At 38.9% G+C, this 21,496-nt stretch overlaps 1 protein-coding gene across 6 annotated transcripts in view; it reads left to right on the top strand.

Moving 5' to 3' along the window:
* PHKA1 (phosphorylase kinase regulatory subunit alpha 1) overlaps positions 1-21,496 on the top strand; it is a 171,903-nt gene that overhangs the window by 44,417 nt on the left and 105,990 nt on the right. For all 6 annotated transcript variants that reach the window (XM_027963242.3, XM_027963241.3, XM_027963240.3 and 3 more), the window contains exons 12-14: positions 314-421; positions 4,303-4,381; positions 11,069-11,203. In XM_027963242.3, the coding sequence (XP_027819043.1) occupies positions 314-421; positions 4,303-4,381; positions 11,069-11,203 (322 nt within the window). The remainder of the gene's footprint in view (positions 1-313; positions 422-4,302; positions 4,382-11,068; positions 11,204-21,496) is intronic.

The following is a 21,496-nucleotide window of genomic DNA, read 5'->3' as shown; positions in this document are numbered from 1 at the left end:
CTTCCATGCTAGTGGGGTTGAATGGACTAAGCTCCTAGAAACATCAGCAGCATCACCTGAGAGCTTGTTATAAATGCAGATTTCAGGCCTTCCCCCACATCTACTCAGTCAGAATCTGCCTTTGGACCAGACCTCAGGTGGTGCATACAGTTAGAGAAGTACTGTCCTAGACTGCTATCATAGTGCTTGACTTTGTAGTGTATTGCATATGTGACTGTTTTATAGAATATGAATCACAGTCTAGACTCGCCCTTTTTGTTGTCTAGTATCTTAAACCTTCTTTTGCATTATCTTGTTATCTTTTGTAATTTAGGTTGATGAAGAATATAAAAATCCTCACACTGTGGACCGAGTCCCCATGGGCAAACTGCCTCATATGTGGGGACAGTCTCTATACATTTTAGGAAGCTTGATGGCAGAGGTAAGGGGAAACTTCAAGGCTCTTCTACTTTTCTGCTTCAGTCACCATAACAAACAGATTTGTCAGGAACTCATTAGTGAGTGCAAGTTTCCCTGGTGGCTCAGTCATAAGAATCTGCCTGCCAGTGCAGGAGACTGAGGTTCAATTCCTGGGTCAGGAAGGTTCCCTGGAGAAGGAAATGCAACCCACTCCAGTATTCTTGCCTGGGAAAACCCATGGACAGAGGAGCCTGGCAGGCTACAATCCATGGGTTGCAAAAGAGTCAGACACGCCTCAGCGACTAAACAACAATATTTGTGAGTAGCCTTTTGTGTTCTGCCTTAATTACAAAACTTCCTCCACTTCCAGAGTGGGAACATGGCCAATCCTTGGCAAAAATCTTTCCCCCTAAAAAAAAAATCTTTCCCCCTGGTAACCGTGTCCCTCATGCTTGCCCAGGGCTTCCTACCCTGGTACTGTACTTGAAGTTGCTCTGAGATCAGGCTGGAAATGCCCCGTGGTGCCTTGTCTGGTGACTGTGAACGTAATTGTTCTTGGATAGTAATGATTTATCCCTGGTGGCTCAGATGGTAAAGAATCTGCCTGCGATACAAGAGACCCGGATTCAATTCCTGGGTTACAAAGATCCCCTGGAGAAGGGAATGGCTGCCCACTTGAGTATTCTTGCCTGGAGAATTTCATGGACAGAGAAGCCTGGTGGGCTATAGTCCATGGGGTCACAAAAAGTCAGACACAACTGCGTGACTAACACTTTCACTTTTTTTCTGTAATGACTTAATGGAGTTAAGTGCTAACTTTTCCAAGCAACATGTTTCATTCTTTAATTGAATAAACTGATGAGAAAATTTTAGGCACCATGACAAGTGTTTATGAGCATCATAGTGTTTTGTTTGTTTGTTGATAAGGGGCCCTTTATAAGTTCTTTACATTAAACTCTGCTGATACAGTTCTTAACGAAGCACTTAGGAATTTCTTACTTTATGTTCAGCTTATTTGTGACATTTTGAGCCATAAGAAGCTTTCCCTTTCTCAGAGTCTTCCAGAATTGTTGACAAATCTACTTCCCCATTAAAGGTTATCATATAAGCTATAACCCAGGCATTATAGGATTCACTCCAGTTCAGTCGCCCAGTCGTGTCCAACTCTCTGCAACCCCATGAATCGCAGCACGCCAGGCCTCCCTGTCCATCACCAACTCCCAGAGCTCACTCAGACTCACGTCCATCGAGTCAGTGATGCCATCCAGCCATCTCATCCTCTGTTGTCCCCTTTTCCTCCTGCCCCCAATCCCTCCCAGCATCAGAGTCTTTTCCAATGAGTTAACTCTTCACATGAGGTGGCCAAAGTACTGGAGTTTCAGTTTTAGCATCATTCCTTCCAAAGAAATCCCAGGGTTGATCTCCTTTAGAATGGCCTGGTTGGATCTTCTTGGAGTCCAAGGGACTCTCGAGAGTCTTCTCCAACACCACAGTTCAAAAGCATCAATTCTTTGGTGCTCAGCCTTCTTCACAGTCCAGCTCTCACAACCATACATGACCACAGGAAAAACCATAGCCTTGACTAGACGGACCTTAGTTGGCAAAGTAATGTCTCTGCTTTTGAATATGCTATCTAGGTTGGTCATAACTTTTCTTCCAAGGAGTAAGCATCTTTTAATTTCATGGCTGCAATCACCATCTGCAGTGATTTTGGAGCCCCCAAAAATAAAGTCTGACACTGTTTCCACTGTTTCCCATCTATTTCCCATGAAGTGATGGGACCGGATGCCATATCTTTGTTTTCTGAATGTTGAGCCTTAAGCCAACTTTTTCACTCTCCTCTTTCACTTTCATCAAGAGGCTTTTTAGTTCCTCTTCACTTTCTGCCATAAGGGTGGTGTCATCTGCATATCTGAGGTTATTGATATTTCTCCTGGCAATCTTGATTCCAGCTTGTGTTTCTTCCAGTCCAGCATTTTTCATGATATCTCGGCATAGAAGTTAAATAAGCAGTTTGACAATATACAGCCTTGACGTCCTCCTTTTCCTATTTGGAACCAGTCTGTTGTTCCATGTCCATTTCTAACTGTTGCTTCCTGACCTGCATACAGATTTCTCAAGAGGCTGGTCAGGTGTTCTGATATTCCCATCTCTTTCAGAATCTTCCACAGTTTATTGTGATCCACACAGTCAAAGGCTTTGGCATAGTCCATAAAGCAGAAATAGATGTTTTTCTGGAACTCTCTTGCTTTTTCCATGATCCAGCGGATGTTGTCAATTTGATCTCTGGTTCCTCTGCCTTTTCTAAAACCAGCTTGAACATCAGGAAGTTCACAGTTCATGTATTGCTGAAGCGTGGCTTGGAGAATTTTGAGCATTACTTTACTAGGATGTGGGATGAGTGCAATTGTGCAGTAGTTTAAGCATTCTTTGGCCTTGCCTTTCTTTGGGATTGGAATGAAAATTGACCTTTTCCAGTCCTGTGGCCACTGCTGAGTTTTCCAAATTTGCTGGCATATTGAGTGCAGCACTTTCACAGCATCATCTTTCAGGATTTGAAATAGCTCCACTGGAATTCCATCACCTCCACTAGCTTTGTTCGTAGTGATGCTTTCTAAGGCCCACTTGACTTTACATCCAGGATATCTGGCTCTAGATGAGTGATCACACCATCGTGATTATCTGGGTCATGAAGATCTTTTTTGTACAGTTCTTCTGTGTATTCTTGCCACCTCTTCTTATAACCCTATAATCCTAGAGCAGGGATCCTGTACCTCCAAGATCTAATGCCTGATGATCTGAGGTGAAACTGATGTAATACCAATAGAAATAAGTGAAAGTAAAAGTTGTGTCCGACTCTTTGCAACCCCATGGACTATATAGTCAATGGAATTCTCCAGGACAGAATACTGGAGTGGGTAGCCTTTCCCTTCTCCAGGGGAATCTTCCCAACCCAGGGATCAAACCGAGGTTTCCCACATTGCAGGCAGATTCTTAACAAGCTGAGCCACAAGGGAAGCCCCAATAAATGTAATGCATTTGAGTCATCCTAAAACCATGCCCCTCACCCTAGTCTGTAGAAAAACTGTCTTCCATGAAACCAGTCCCTGGTACCAAAAAGGTTGGGGACCACTCTCCTAGAGGATCTAGGGTGGGACTTAGCTTTCCTTTCTGAGCCAGACTCTTTGACTTATTTATAAGTAACTTGTGTATTATCTACAGCTGTTTTTGTTTTGTTTGTCCCAGGTTTGAGGTATAATTGACATAGATCACTATGAGTTTCAGGTGTACAGCATAAAGGTTTATCTTTGGTTGACATTATTATAAATGTAGCAATAATGGGCAGAATGATTTGTTTAAAATCTTTACTTGGTGACTTTCTCATTCAATTAGAATAAATTAAATGCTATTAAAAATGAGGAGATAAATGATATTCTTAAGGGCTAAGTGGATGAGTTCATCCTATTTCATCAAAGACAGAGACTCAGGTCAAGTCAAAGATATCTGCTGAAAAGAAAGCATAGAGTGCATATGAGTAAATGTGAAAGCAACAGGACTGATGACTGAAATTATTGATTATAAGCATTGTGGTCTGATTGTATAATCATGTGCATGCAGAGAAAATGAAGTTATAACTAGAAAACTTTCTGTTTATCTTTTATACCCCATCTATTTCCAAAAAAGAATTTGTGGCAGCCACTAGAAATTAACTCCAGACAAAATTTAATTTGGATGTGAATTCAGGAGTTTAAACACTTTCATACAGTAAAGGTATTTGCTTTCTTTCCGTACTTGCCTCTCACATGTTATGGTACGCATTTCTGCCACTGGTATGTTATTTCTCCTCCAATATTAGCTTTCTTTGGAGATATAATAATCTGTCTTTTTATGGATTTTCTTTAGGGATTTTTAGCTCCTGGAGAAATTGATCCCCTAAATCGTAGGTTTTCTACTGTACCAAAGCCAGATGTCGTGGTTCAAGGTATGTATTCTTATTCCCAACATCTAAAAACTTTATATTAAAATGTCTGATTTGGGCCAGTAAATGATGACTTTATTCTTTATGAAGTATTTTGTTAGGTTTAAAAATGTATGTTATAAACTTGGTTCTGCTATTAATCTTACTTATGAGCAAATGTTTAACCACTCTTAACCACTTCTTATTTCTGGAAACTCATTTCTTTTCACCATGATATATTATAGCCTCCTGATTATCTCTGTTTTTGTTCTGAGTATTCCTTCTATGCTTTTTCTGCTAATATTTCTTTCTTCTCATATCCTCCTAATGGTTGTATACTTAGTCTTGTACACTTGTTATTTCTGTATTTACACCCTGCATGTGTTCACTAGGGCTGCCTCCTTCATAATAAATTTCTTTCATGGCTCCAACTATTACTTCTTTAGAGAATGTTCAAAACCTTTTTTTTTTTCTCCTAGAAATTAACTTAAATTTTGAGGTTATCTGCTTTATGCAAAACACTGGGCTAAGTTCTATAAACATGTTAAGAATTCTAGCCCTAATATATATAAAGGATCTTTGTAGCTTATGCTTTAAATGCAAAACTGACCTTTTTTGTCTCCTTCCCACCCTTTTACCTCTCCCAACTCTCTCAATGATATCACTATTATACTAGTCTCCTAGAGTAGAAAACTCCAGGTGACTTTTGACTCCCCCAAAACGCTATCCAATATGATACTAGTTCTTCCTGTGAAGGGTTTCCCAGGTGGCTCTGTGGTAAAGAATCTGCCAGCTAATGTAGGAGACACGGGTTTGATCCCTGGGTCGGGAAGATCGCCTGGAGGAGGAAATGGCAACCCACCCCAGTATTCTTGCCTGGGAAATCCCATGGACAGAGGAGCCTTGTGGACTACAGGCCATGCGGTCGCAAAGAGTCAGACACGACTGAAGTCGTTTAGCACAGCACAGCAACACAGCCTCCTGTGAAGCTCCTCCAATATGTCTCCATTTCAATCCCAACCTCCATTGGAACTGATTCTATATAGAAAAATAATCCTTTGTATTTTCTAAACCTTCTTATACTTGGCATCGTATGTGGTCATAAAGATAGTCTTTTTTATCAACATATATGCATACTTCATTTTATTGTGCTTCACTTTATTGTTCTTTGCAGATTCTGTGTTTTTTTTTCTTTTCTTTTTTTTTTTTTTTTTACAAATTGAAGGTCTATGGCAACCTTGTGTCAAGCAAGTCTATTGGTACCATTTTTCCAAGAGCCTTTGCTCTCTTCATGTGTCTGTCACATTTTATAATTCTAGCAAAACTTCAAGCTTTTCATTATTACTGTATTTGTTATAGCAATCTGGGATCAGTGATCTTTGATGTTACTACTATGACTTGTTGAAGGCTCAGATGATGGTTAGCATTTTTAATAATAATAAAGTATTTTTAACTGAGGCATTCACATTGTGTTTTTAGATACAATACTGTTGCACACAATAAATTAAAGCATAGTGTAAACGTAACTCTTTTTTAATTTTATTTATTTTTTACTTGAGGTATAGTTAATTTGCAATGTTATGTTAGTTTCAAATGTACACCAAAGTGATTCAGTCGTATATATGTGTGTAACAGATATATTCTTTTTCAGATTCTTTTCCATTATAGGTTGCTATAAGATATTGAGTGTAGTTCCCTTGTTTACCTATTTCATATATAGTAATGTGTATATATTGATCTCATACTCCTAATAGTTTATCCCCCCCTCTACCCTGTCATCCCTTTTGGTAACCATAAGTGTATTTTGTATAAGCATAACTTTTACATATAGACTGGGAAGCTAAAAATTTGTGTGACTTGCTTTATCCTGATATTCACTTTATTTCAGTGGTCTGGAACCAAACCTGCAATATCTCTGAGGTATTTAGTACATAACGAACATTATATAAAAGACCATTACTCTCCTTCCATGAGAAAACTTGCTCCCCTTTGAAGCTTGTGCCATCTGGCTATATTAGTCTCCTGGTTACTCTTGTTCATTCATTCGAGACTTTGAGACTTGGCTTAAAGCCTCCTCTTCTTCCTCAGTTCCTGCCATAGTGATAGATTTCAACATCACAGTAAGTGCCATCTAATATTTTAGCCTCAGAATTCTTGGATATCCATAACCCTAGTGACTTTTCCTTCTACCACTACTCTACTCACTTTGAGGACCAAACATTAGAATTATTTTACCTCAGATATTCCAATGCCAAAAGTCCCCATCTCCAGTCATAATTACATACTGTTTCAGTTTTCTCTCCCCGCCCCATCCCCCAGTTACACTTTTGTCTATTTTCTCCTAGTCTGTCCTTCCCTGGCTTCCCTGTTGGCTCAGTGGTAAAGAATCCGCCTGCCAATGCAGAAGGCACAGGTTCAATCCCTGGGTCACGAAGATTCCTTGGAGAAGGAAGTGGCAACTGACTCCAGTATTCTTGCCTGGGAAATACTATGGACAGTGGAGCGTGATGGGCTACAGTCCATGGGTCACAAAAGAGTTGGACACAACTTAGCAACTGAGCAATGACAATATCCTTCCTTACCTTTCAGTTGGTCATCTAAATATCTTAATCACCAGTGCACCATACTTCTGCTACACCCACACAGGAAAATCATAGCTCCAGATCACCTTTCTTATTTTCTGATCCTATACCTGCCTTGCTAAAATTTTCTAGGAAAAAAAAAATCAAACAAGTGAGCATAGCAGTAGTGCTGTAAATCCACAGTTTCCAACTCAACTAGGCCCATGCTGCTTCCTGTTAGTCCTTGTTCTTATTATTAGTCAGCATTTTCATTTTTCTCAACAACCCTACTGCTTATTTTCAGCCTCATTTTTGGCCTGCTATTTCATGCTGGATAATCTTAATGTTCTGATCTTTGTCAATTTCCCAAACCCCAACTACATTCTTATTTATATCTTCAACCCATTTTTACCTCTTTTTCTTTAGTCTCAGAGCAGTTGCTTTTTCTCCTCTTCAGCACCAACTCTCCCTTCTGATGGTTGATCCTATCCTTTTCCCCACCCTTCCTAGAAACCTGCTCTTTCCTGTCATCTTTAAACTCTTCTCTGTTGGTTCTGATTTTTAGTAAATTGACATCTTCATCATCCTCTAGTTATCCTACTCTTCCTTTCTTATCCAAACTTCCACTTATTTATATTCCATTCATTCTGATGTCCTTTACAACTAGCTTATTATTCCTTTGAAAGTGCTTTTGCTTAAGTTATTGCCAAACTCAGTAAATATTTTTCAATCCACTTCTTAGTGGGTCTTTCTGTTTTACTTATTGTTTGTTCCTGAAACTCTTAACTCCTGTGTCTTCTGTGAGACAATACATTTTTAGATCTCCTTCAACCTAAATTTTATTATTTCTCTTTCTGGGCTTTCTCTTCTGTTTGCCTTTTAACTGTTGGTGTTCCTGGGAGTTTTGTCCATAGGCCACTGCTCTTCTTACTCAGAATATTTGTTACTGTATCTCAGCCGCCTCTCATTGCTAACCTTTTCCCTTTTCCTGCCTCCTCACTTCTCCCCTCTCAGTAGATGACCTCACCTCCTATACCATAGAGGAAATATAAGCTATAAGACAAGAACCCCTTACTCCCACCCCCAGGTTTTTCTTCACCTGCCCATTTCTTATAGGTTAAAATTTCTGAAGGTTATATTCTAGGTCCTTTTTTCTTATTTTCTATACATTCTCCTTGACCCATCTCATCTCTTTCTATGCTAATGACTTCTGCACTTTAAATTCAGAATGTCTAAAAGTAATCAGTTGTACCCTCCTAGTTCTACATCACTCATGCCTGCTTTTCTCCCTATTTGCCTATGTCAGTAAATGGTACACTTTTCTCACAGTTACACAAATAACATTCTCAATATCTCCCCCTCTCTCATCTCCTACATTCAGTCAGTTAACAAGTTCTGATTTCTTTACCCTCTAAATAATTCAGAAATCCATCAAGTTTATCTAGTACCAATGTCATGATCCTAATCTAAGTAATCAGCATCTCTTTCTTGCGTTACTTTTTAAGTGCTCTCCTCGTCTTCAGTGTAGGTCAACTATAGTATATCGGTTTATTCTTTCAGCAACTCAAATATGTTCTTTTTAAGATAAAGATATGGATGTATTATTCCCCCGATTACAACTCTGCAAGGGCTTCCCATTACCAACTTTCTTAACAAGACTTACAAGGCTCTTTATGATCTGGTCCCTTGTCTTCAGTGTCATTTCTCATCATTGTCCTTTTACACCCCATGCTCCTGCTATAAAGGACTCTTTATTATTCCTAGATCTACCTGGTTTTCTGTTGCTCATGAGTCTTTTTCTATGCTATTTTTTGTCTGGAACAACTTCTTCCTTACCTTTACCTTCAGCTTGCCAGAGTAACTCCTATTCAGCCTTCTAGCAAGACTCAATGTCAAATGTCATTTTCTCCAAGGATCATATCTATCTTTGTATCTCTAGCATATGGTAGTATCTAGCGCATAAGTGGTACCAAGTAAGCATTTTCTAAATATTTGATACAACATAAAATGCTGAGTTGTTGGGTTGAAAGTATTCCTGGGGCCCCAGAACGTGGTTCACTTACCTTTCCTTTAGTCCCCTCTACTCCTGCTTCCAACTGCATTGCTCTCTGCAGAACCCTAGGACTTAGGAGAATGCAGTTTGGAAATCAGTACTCGAGGATAAAATGCAAAATCCTTAAAGTGACACACATGCTCTCCATAATGATCTAACCACTATTTGCCTTTCCAGATTCATTTTGTTGCTGGTGAGGGGTTGTTTATTTTTATTTTTGCCACTGTTCAAATATTTCATGCTACAGCAGTATTGAAATATATGTTGTCCCCACACCGCTGCTCTCTCTCTCACATACATACACACATACTCTTTTCTGTTTTCATGTTTTATGATCATTCTCAATCTTCAACCTAAAATTAATTTCCTCATTCCTATTCCCTTCTTTCTCCTGGCTAACTTATTCATTCTTTCAAATTCAGCTTAGACATCAACTCCTTCAGGAAGTCTTTTCTGAAACTTCCCTCTACCAACTTCAGACTAGATAGGTGTCACTCTTGGGTGGTCTCATAATGTTCATATATATATATATATAGATAGATATACACACATATATGTATATATACTTTGCAATTTGTTTTATAATCAGTTTATGTATGTGACAATTTTATTACACTGTGAGCTCCTTGAAGGAGAAACTAACTTATTCATCTCTAAATCCCTAGTTTTTAGCATAATGCCTTATCCATTAAAGTGCTTAGTAAATGTTTATTAGTGAATGAAAGGATGACCACATGTGTTTCCCTGGATTTTGTCATCCCACCATTATTCTACCTTTGTTTATTTTCCCTGGAGAATCTTTGTCATTTTTCAGTTAGAAGTAATCAAGGTGGTGTTATATCCAGAGGACCCTGTAATCACAATACCCTGCGTATCCTGCCCCAGATCACAGCAACACAACACCATGAGCTCCCCAAGACAGAAAAATACACAAAAGATAATGGAAAAGGAATGCAGAGTAGCACTTTGTTAACTAGGCTTTTGCCCCCCAAACTCAACATAGACAATACTAGTAAGCTGGCATGAACCAAATGGCACCTTAATTTTCTCATAAACCCAATTCAACACACCTTGTGGCACTAGCTAGGGAAGGGAATGGCAACACACTCCGGTGTTCTTGCCGTGAGAATTCCATGGACAGAAGAGCCTGCTGGGGTCCGTGGGGTCATAAAGAGTCGGACATGACTGAGCAACTAACACAACACAGTGGCACTAGAGAAGCAGGAGTAGGGCTCATGTTTGCCCCTATTGCTTAGCATTAAGCCAGTTGAGGTCCCATTGAGATTATTGGCCCCCAGACAGGTATCAGTCCCATAAAGGGAAAATAAATGGAAGAGTCAGTGAGCCGGCCTGGACTTCTTCTCCCTTGTGAGTATGATGAGCACTTCTGAGATGTGAGTGTAAGAGGATGAAAAGGGAGCTACCAGGCTTGGTAGGCTCTGAGTCTAGAAAAGTGTTACCCCCATCCCCCAGAACAACCACACACAATTTCAAATAGGGCACCTCAATTCTTTATCCTGAATTTACCTTGCATTCTATCATTCTCTAGCTATAGAGTGATTTGTATCATTAGGTTATTCTTTATTATCTTCATAATGCTGTCCCTGGCCTCTTTTTTTCTATTTAAACATAGAAACCCAGATACAAAGCAAGCGTGGTGTTCTCTAGAGGCACATAGGTATATAGACAAAAAACAGAATTGAATATTCTAGTCACAAGGTCTTAGTTCCTTTTCCATTTAGATATCGTTATGTACCTAGCATGATGCTTGTTTCCTAAGTTTGTAATAACTGTTAATTTCCTTCTCTTCTTTTTATCTTCCCTTCAAAAAATATTGTGTAGCTTGAGAGAGATCTTTTGGACTTCCTGGGTTCAATCCCTGGGTTGGGAAGATCTCCTGGAGAAGGAGATGGCAACCCACTCCAGTACTCTTGCCTGGAAAATCCCATGGTCAGAGGAGCCTGATACGTTACAGTCCATGGGGTCACAAAATGTCAGACACAACTGAGCTACTTCACTTTCTTTCTTGAGAGATCTTTAGGTTCCTGTTGAAATAAAATTTTCTGTTAACCTCATCTTTTTTTTTCTTTCCTACAGTTTCCATTCTAGCTGAAACAGAAGAAATCAAATCCATTTTGAAGAACAAGGGAATTGATGTGGAGACCATTGCTGAGGTATACCCCATCAGAGTACAACCAGCTCGTATTCTCAGCCACATTTATTCCAGCCTAGGTAAGGAGATTGGCTAACCTGCTAGAATCAAAGCATTATTCAATACAGGCTTGTTTCCTTCCATTTTATATTTTCTTGATGTTTTATTTTTATTGCTTTATTAAACTAGATCTGAAATGGAATTTAGAGTCTCTGGAATCAAAGTTTCTAACCCTATATACCCTGAACAGGGTCGATAATTTTCAGTGTGTTTTATGAACTCTTTGGTACAAAGGGCATGATTGTTACCAGGCAATGTTGTATCTTCGTTCCAAGTGTGTGCTTAACCAATATGTTCTTCTTCTCTTTCTTGGGACCTATATTTCTGTTTTGAAAAATAGGAATTCTATGTAGATTAATAGCCAAGGAGCTTGTGTCTAGGTCATTTATACTTTGTCATGTAATGAATTAGTTGATAATATTTTAAAATTCCAATTCTTGATCTAATACTTATTTTTAATTAGTACTTATTTTTTTATTCAATGTATATATTAAATTTGGTGATAAACACATTAAACAAATTACTACAAATTAAAAATTTATGCAAGATATTACAAATTTCACATTAAACAAATTACTATGATGTTAACTTTAAAAAAAAAAAGGATGTGCAAAATTTCTAAACTATCTTTGTGGAAAGCTCAGTAGTGGCCCTGAAAGATATTCAGACCCTAATCCCTGGAACCTGTGAACATTACCTTATATGGCAAAAAGGATTTTTGTGGGTGTTATTAGGTAAAGGAAACTGAGATTGGTGGAGGGGATTATTCTGGGTTATACAGGTGGGCACTAAATATAGTCATAAGTCTTCTTATAAGAGGTACCCAGAGGGAGATCAGACTATAGAAGTAGGACATGTGATGACAGAAGCAAGAGATTAGAGTGATAAGGCTACTGGCCTTATCCTCTAAGAAGTTGGAAGAGTCAAAGATCAGATTCTCCCCCTGGAGTCTCCAGAAGGAACCAGTTATGCTTGACACCTTGATTTTTATTTTACCCTATAATAGCCATAACGCTCATTTTGGACTTCTGACCTCTAGAACTGTAAGAGTATACTTTTATGTTGTTTTAAGCTACTAAGTTTATGTTAATTTGTTATAGCACCAAATGGAAATTAATGCAATCTTAAATCAAGCCACAAATGAGTAAATATATAAATAAAGAATATAGCCTAGATAGTAGATTCCCACTTACAAATCCAAAGCCTATAGTGTGTGTGTGTGTCTGTGTGTGTCTGTGTGTGTACTTTTTTCCTTTACCAAGACTGGTCTTTTAATAATGAAAGCTGAAGATGGCAGAGAAATAGGCCAGGGAGACCACAATCTCCCCCACAAATTCATCAAAAGAACATTTGAACGCTGAGTAAATTCCACAAAACAACTTCTGAATGCTGGCAGAGGACATCAGGCACCCAGAAAAGCAGCCCATTGTCTTCAAAAGGAGATGATTTATCAACAGTACTGTATAGATGGAGAAGGCTTGAGGCTACTGTAAAAATAAGACTGACAACCAGAAGCAAGAGGCTTAAGTTCAAATCCTGAGAACACCAGAGAACTCCTGACTCCAGGGAACGTTAATCGACAGGAGCTCATCAAATGTCTCCATACCTACACTGAAACAAAGCACCACCCAAGGGCCAACAAGTTCCAGAGCAAGACATACCACACAAATTCTCCAGCAACACAGGAACACAGCCCTGAGCTTCAATATACAGGCTGCCCAAAGTCACTCCAAACCAATTGACATCTCATAACTCATTACTGGACACTTCATTGCACTCCAGAGAGAAGAAATCCAGCTCCACCCACCAGAACACCAACACAAGCTTCCCTAACCAGGAAACCTTGACAAGCCACCTGTACAACCCCACCAACAGCAAGGAAACTTCACAATAAAGAGAACTCCACAAACTGCCAGAATATAGAAAGGCCACCCCAAACACAGCAATATAAACAAGATGAAGAGACAGAGGAATACCCAACAGGTAAAGGAACAGGATAAATGCCCACCAAACCAAACAAAAGAGGAAGAGATAGGGAATCTACCTGATAAAGAATTCCAAATAATGATAGTGAAAATGATCCAAAATCTTGAAAACAAAATGGAATCACAGATAAATAGCCTGGAGACAAGGATTGAGATGATGCAAGAAAGGTTTAACAAGGACCTAGAAGAAATAAAAAGAGTCAATCAATAATGAATAATGCATTAAATGAGATAAAAAAAAAACACTCTGGAGGGAACCAACAGTAGAATAACAGAGGCAGAAGATAGGATAAGTGAGATAGAAGATAGAATGGTAGAAATAAATGAATCAGAGAGGAAAAAAAGAAAAATGAATTAAAAGAAATGAGGACAATCTCAGAGACCTCTTGGACAATGTTAAACGCCCCAACATTCGAATCATAGGAGTCCCAGAAGAAGAAGACAAAAAGACAGACCATGAGAAAATACTTGAGAAGATAATAGTTGAAAACTTCCCTAAAATGGGGAAGGAAATAATCACCTAAGTCCAAGAAATCCAGAGAGTCCCAAACAGGATAAACCCAAGGAAAAACACCCACAGACACATATTAATCAAATTAACAAAGATCAAACACAAAGAACAGATATTAAAAGCAGCAAGGGAAAAACAACAAATAACACACAAGAGGATTCACATAAGGATAACAGCTGATCTTTCAATAGAAACTCTTCAAGCCAGGAGGGAATGGCAGGACATACTTAAAGTGATGAAAGAAAATAACCTACAGCCCAGATTAATTACTCTACCCAGCAAGGATCTCATTCAAATATGAAGGAGAAATCAAAAGCTTTACAGATAAGCAAAAGCTGAGAGAATTCAGCACCACCAAACCAGCTCTCCAACAATCACTAAAGGATCTTCTCTAGACAGGAAGCACAGAAAGGGTGTATAAACTCAAACCCAAAACAAAAAAGTAAATGACAACAGGATCATACTTATCAATAATTACATTAAACGTAAATGGGTTGAATGCCCCAACCAAAAGACAAAGACTGGCTGAATGGATACAAAAACAAGACCCCTGTATATGTTGTCTACAAGAGACCCACCTGAAAACAAGGGACACATACAGACTGAAAGTGAAGGGCTGGAAAAGATATTCCATGCAAATAGAGACCAAAAGAAAGCAGGAGTAGCAGTACTCATATTAGACAAAATAGACTTTAAAACAAAGGCTGTGAAAAGAGACAAAGGACACTACATAATGATCAAAGGATCAATCCAAGAAGAAGATATAACTATTATCAATATATATGCATCCACCATAGGAGCACCACAATATGTAAGACAAATGCTAACAAGCATGGAAGGGGAAATTAACAATAACACAATTATAGTGGGAGACTTTAAAACCCCACTCTCACCTATGGATAGATCAACTAAACAGGAAAATTAGCAAGGAAACACAACCTTTAAATGATACAATAGACTGGTTAGACCTAATTGATATCTATAGGACATTTCACCCCAAAACAATGAATTTCACCTTTTTCTCAAGCACACACAGAACCTTCTCCAGGACTGATCACATCCTGGGCCATAAATCTAAATTTGATAAATTCAAAAAAATTGAAATCATTCCAAGCATCTTTTCTGACCACAATGCAGTAAGATTAGATCTCAATTACAGGAGAAAAACTATTAAAACTTCCAACATATAGAGGCTGAACAACACACTGCTGAATAACCAACAAATCACAGAAGAAATCAAAATATGCATAGAAATGAATGAAAATGAAAATACAACAACCCCAAACCTGTGGGACACTGTAAAAGCAGGAGAAGGTTCATAGCAATACCAGCATACCTCAAGAAACAAGAAAAAAAGTCAAATAACCTAACTCTACACCTAAAGCAACTAGAAAAGGAAGAAATGGAGAACCCCAGGGTTAGTAGAAGGAAAGAAATCTTAAAAATTAGGGCAGAAATAAATGCAAAAGAAACAAAAGAGACCATAGCAAAAATCAACAAAGCCAAAAGCTGGTTCTTTGAAAGGATAAATAAAATTGACAAACCATTAGCCAGACTCATCAAGAAACAAAGGGAGAAAAATCAAATCAATAAAAGTAGAAATGAAAATGGAGAGATCACAAAAGACAACACAGAAATACAAAGGATCATAAGAGACTACCATCAGTAATTATATGCCAATAAAATGGACAACTTGGAAGAAATGGACAAATTCTTAGAAAAATACAACTTTCCAAAACTGAACCAGGAAGAAATAGAAAATCTTAACAGACCCATCACAAGCACGGAAATTGAAACTGTAATCAGAAATCTTCCAGCAAACAAAAGCCCAGGGCCAGACAGCTTCATGGCTGAATTCTACCAAAAATTTAGAGAAGAGCTGACACCTATCCTACTCAAACTCTTCCAGAAAATTGCAGAGGAAGGTAAACTTCCAAACTCATTCTATGAGGCCGCCATCACCCTAATACCAAAACCTGACAAAGATGCCACAAAAAAAGAAAACTACAGGCCAATATCACTGATGAACATAGATTCAAAAATCCTTAACAAAATTCTAGCAATCAGAATCCAACAACACATTAAAAAGATCATACACCATGACCAAGTGGGCTTTATCCCAGGGATGCAAGGATTCTTCAATATCCACAAATTAATCAATGTAACTCACCACATTAACAAATTGAAAAATAAAAGCCATATGATTATCTCAATAGATGCAGAGAAAGCCTTTGACAAAATTCAACATCCATTTATTAAAAAAAAAAAACTCTCCAGAAAGCAGGAATAGAAAGAACATACCTCAACATAATAAAAGCTATATATGACAAACCCACAGCAAACATTATCCTCAATGGTGAAAAATTGAAAGCATTTCCCCTAAAGTCAGGAACAAGACAAGAGTGCCCACTTTCACCACTACTAGTCAGCATAGTTTTGGAAGTTTTGGCCACAGCAAGCAGAGCAGAAAAAGAAATAAAAGGAATCCAAATTGGAAAAGAAGAAGTAAAACTCTCACTGTTCGCAGATGACATGATCTTCTACATAGGAAACCCTAAAGACTCCACCAGAAAATTACTAGAGCTAATCAATGAACATAGTAATGTTGCAGGATATAAAATCAACACACAGAAATCCCTTGCATTCCTATACACTAATAATGAGAAAATAGAGAAATTAAGGAAACAATTCATTCACCATTGTAATGAAAAGAATAAAATACTTAGGAATATATCTACCTAAAGAAACTAAAGACCTATATATAGAAAACTATAAAACGCTGGTGAAAGAAATCAAAGAGGATACTAATAGATGGAGAAATATGCTGTGTTCCTGGATTGGAAGAATCAATATATTGAAAATGGGTATACTACCCAAAGCAATCTATAGATTCAGTGCAATCCCTAGCAAGCTACCAATGGTATTTTTCACAGAGCTAGAACAAATAATTTCAAAATTTGTATGGAAATGCAAAACACCTCGAATAGCCAAAGCAATCTTGAGAAAGAAGAATGGACCTGGAGGAATCAACATGCCTGACTTCAGGCTCTACTACAAAGCCACAGTCATCAAGACAGTAAGGTACTGGCACAAAGACAGAAATATAGATCAATGGAACAAAATAGAAAGCCCAGAGATAAACCCACGCACCTATGGACACCTTATCTTTGACAAAAGAGGCAAGAATATACAATGGATTAAAGACAATCTCTTTAACAAGTGGTGCTGTGAAAACTGTCAACCATTTGTAAAAGAATGAAACTAGAACACTTTCTAACACCATACACAAAAATAAACTCAAAATGGATTAAAGATCTAAACATAAGACCAGAAACTATAAAACTCCTAGAGGAGAATATAGGCAAAACACTCTCCGACATAAATCACAGCAGGATCCTCTATGACCCATCTCCCAGAATATTGGAAATAAAAGCAAAAATAAACAAATGGGACCTAATTAAACTTAAAAGCTTCTGCACAACAAAAAACTATAAACAAGGTGAAAAGACAGCCTTCAGAATGGGGGGAAATAATAGCAAATGAAGCAACTGACAAAGAATTAATCTCAAAAATATACAAGCAACTCTGCTGCTCAATTCTAGAAAAATAAACAACCCAATCAAAAACTGGGCCAAAGAACTAAATAGACATTTCTCCAAAGAAGACATACAGATGGGTAACAAACACATGAAAAGATACTCAACATCACTCATTATCAGAGAAATGCAAATCAAGACCACAATGAGGTACCATTTCACATCAGTCAGAATGGCTGTGATACAAAAGTCTACAAGCAATAAATGCTGGAGAGGGTGTGGAGGAAATGGAATCCTCTTACTGTTGATGGGAATGCAAACTAGTACAGCCACTATGGAGAACATTGTGGAGATTCCTTAAATAACTGGAAATAGAACTTCCATACAACCCAGCAATCCCACTGCTGGGCATACACATTGAGGAAACCAGAATTGAAAGAGACACATGTACCCCAATGTTCATTGCAGCACTGTTTATAATAGCCAGGACATGGAAGCAACCTAGATGTCCATCAGCAGACGAATGGATAAGAAAGCCGTGTTACATATACACAATGGAGTATTACTCAGCCATTAAAAAGAATACATTTGAATCAGTTCTAATGAGGTGGATGAAACTGGAGCCTATTATACAGAGTGAAGTAAGCCAGAAAGAAAAACACCAATACAGTATGCTGCTGCTGCTGCTGCTGCTAAGTCACTTCAGTTGTGTCCGACTCTGTGTGACCCCGTAGACAGCAGCCCACCAGGCTCCCCCGTCCCTGGGATTCTCCAGGCAAGAACACCAGAGTGGGTTGCCATTTCCTTCTCCAATGCATGGAAGTGAAAAGTGAAAGTGAAGTCATTCAGTCGTGTCCGACTCTTGGCGCCCCCATGGACTGCAGCCTACCAGGCTCCTTCATCCATGGGATTTTCCAGGCAAGAGTACTGGAGTGGGGTGCCATTGCCTTCTCCACCAATACAGTATACTAATGCATATATATGGAATTCAGAAAGATGGTAACGATAACCCTGTGTGCGAGACAGCAAAAGAGACACAGATATATAGAACAGTCTTTTGGACTCTGTGGGAGAGGACGAGGGTGGGATGACTTGGGAGAATGGCATTGAAACATGTATAATATCATATGTGAAATGAATTACCAGACCAGGCTCGATGCATGATACTGGATGCTCTGGGCTGGTGCACTGGGATGACCCAGAGGGATCGTATGGGAGGTAGGTGGGAGGGGGTTTCAGGATGAGGAACACATGTACATCCATGGCAGATTCATGTCAATGTATGGCAAAGCCAATACAATATTGTAGAGTAATTAGCCTCCAATTAAAATAAATAAATTTATGTTAAAAATAATAATAATAATTAAAGCCAAGCCAAATTTTGTCCAGCCCCAAACCAGCCTCCTTCCCTTGTTACCAAACCTACTCCAGATACTCAATTTCCATACAGTTATGTAGATCTAAATCGAGAGGGAATCAACCAAAGAGGAAAGGACTAGCAGTCAAAGCTTACTGTTCTTTGTCTTTCTTAGCATCCATATTTTTAATTTATTTTTTAATTGGAGGAAACATGCTTTTGCAGTGTTGTGTTGGTTTGCGCCATACAACAATGAAAATCAGCCCTAATTATATCTCCTCTCTCTTGAGCCTCCCTCCCCTCCCCCATCTCACTCCCAGAACTCATATTTTATGTCAGCAGGGCCTGAACTCCCAGAGCTACTAATATTTCATCTGGCTTTATGAATATATGGATTTCTCTCACCTTTCCATTCTAGCTATAATGTAGGAAATCCCTTTTCTTTTTAAATTAAATATAAGTTTGGAAGTTCCTAAAGAAATTTATTAGAAAAAAAATGGAAAACTAAAATATAAACACATAGAAATTATCAAGTTTATTGAATATAGGTCTCAGATCCTAATTAAGTCTCAGGGCCTAATTAATTTTTGAAATCTAGCCACAGATTACCTTGAATATTGCAAATTACTGATCCCTCTATTCCTTCTACATACTCAACCCTATTTGTGGTAAATGACAAGTCAAGTCTCTGAAACATCTGAGATTAATTTGCACTGATGCTTTTCTAGGTGAGATGGGGTACCTCAGTCCTTCCCAGAACCTGCTTTCTGTTTTTTTTAAACCTCCTTGGCCATTCACTCTAGTCTGAGGCTAGATACCAGTCTCCAGATACCAATCCACTAGCACTAAATCTTTTGAAATAAGAAAAGTATGTCTCTGTCTAACCCAAATCTTGGTGGTTGTGGTGGGTTAGTTGCTAAGTCATGTCTGACTCTTGAGACCCCATGGACTGTAGCCTTCCAGGCTCCTCTGACCATGGGATTTTCTAGGCAAGAATACTGGAGTGGGTTGCCATTTTCTTCTCCAGGATATCTTCCTGACCCAGGAATCAAACCCACATCTCCTGCATAGCAGGCAGATTCTTTACCCCTGAACCACTAGGAAGCCCTAGTGCCCTAACCCAAATCTTACTCCATGAATATAGTTGATCTTGTAGTCACTGTCTTCTTTGTCCTTCTTAGAAGTCTCTGTGGTTTGGAGTTTGTGCAAGTCCTGTTGGTGCCTTTAATATGATTCTCTCTGGCTTTCACTTAGAAGTTGATACATTTTACCCTTTTCTTCACATCTATTGTTCTAAACTCAGCATAATCTTACTAGGCTATAGGTAACTTGCAAGTTCTGGGCCTTCATTCTTGAAATCTACCTTCATCACATCAGATCTTTCCAACAAACAAAAACAAACTCCTTACTGATTACTTTTTCAAAGCCTATACACTGTTTTGGGCCTGTTGCTAATTTATTATTTCCTAGCCAAAGGAAATGAGGGCTGCTATGTCTCCAGGACTTCAGTTTAATGAATAATCAAACATTTCAGGGACTCAAGTAGCAAGTTATATTTATTTTCCAAATGTGCTCCTTCATTTGCTTCCTTCATTCTTTTTTTCATAAGGATCTGTTGTTCACATTTCTGTACCAGGCACTGGGCTTGATGCTGTGAGAGACATAGACATATAACCAAATAATTATAGTACAGTGTTATAAATGCTATTAAAATGGCATTATATACAGAATATAGGAGGAAGTAAATAGATTTGCCTTATAAAATGAGTGTGTGTATGCTTAGTCACTCAGTTGTGTTCGGCTCTGCAACCCCATGGACTGTAGCCTGCCAGGCTCCTCTGCCATGGGGATTCTCCAGGCAAGAATACTGGAGTGGGTTGCTATGCCCTCCTCCAGCGGATCTTCCCAACCCAGGGATCAAACTCAGGTCTCCCTCATTACAGGCGGATTCTTTACTGTCTGAACCACATGTTTCTTCATAGTTCCATTATTTTAATGATTTCACAATAACAAAATTGCTTTAAGGATTCATTGAATGACAGCTGTGATTCCACCAAGGAAAACAGGATATGTACATTTATATATGTTAATTAAGTGGGATTCTATAAGTGAAGTCGCTCAGTCATGTCCGACTCTTTGCGACCCCATGGACTGTAGCCTACCAGGCTTCTCCGTCCATGGGATTCTCCAGGCAAGAATACTGGGGTGGGTTACCATTTCCTTCTCCAGAGGATCTTCCCAACCCAGGGATTGAACCCGGGTCTCCCACATTGGAGGCAGACACTCTGAGCCATCAGGGAAGATATGCCTCACCTCAAATACTGTTATTTCAGTTCCATAATATGTTTGTTTTTAATTTTTAAATATTATGTGGTTAATCAACTTTGGGAACATAAGAACATTATAGGTGAGTGCTGTCAGAAACACAGTGGAGTGAAAAGGTACCTTTGTCTCACACCTTCAACCAGTAAAACATTCACAATACAGTGAAGGTGCCTCTGCCTAACATGACAGGATGCTGAAAAATTCCACACCTCTGTACATCTAAAGATGGTGGACTGGAACACATAGAGGAGATGGAACGAGGGAACAACGAAGTTGATGCCTGCAGTCCCAGTTGTCTGACTGTGGCAGCTGAGCCCACAGCTTCAGAGAGCCCAGTAGCAGCAGGGGAAGCAGCACACATGACCCTGACTTTAGGAAGTGACCGCACTGGCGCCCACCACCACAGGTAACTTAGCGGCAGCAGCAGCAATGGGGCCTGGGACCGTATCTTTCCTGCCACTGAGGCACCTGTGATCCTATACTCCGGCCCCTCCTTATTTGCACTGGGAAATTCAGTGAACCTGATAGCACCGGACACAGTAGAGGCGCCTGTGCACCCAGCTTCCCCTCCTACATTGTTCCCCTTTCCCCAAAGCAGA

This window comes from Ovis aries, chromosome X (genome assembly GCF_016772045.2).
Source record: "Ovis aries strain OAR_USU_Benz2616 breed Rambouillet chromosome X, ARS-UI_Ramb_v3.0, whole genome shotgun sequence".
NCBI lineage: Eukaryota > Metazoa > Chordata > Mammalia > Artiodactyla > Bovidae > Ovis > Ovis aries.
The sequence above is the reverse complement of the archived record's forward strand: the minus strand, read 5'-3'. Positions and strand labels throughout refer to the sequence as shown.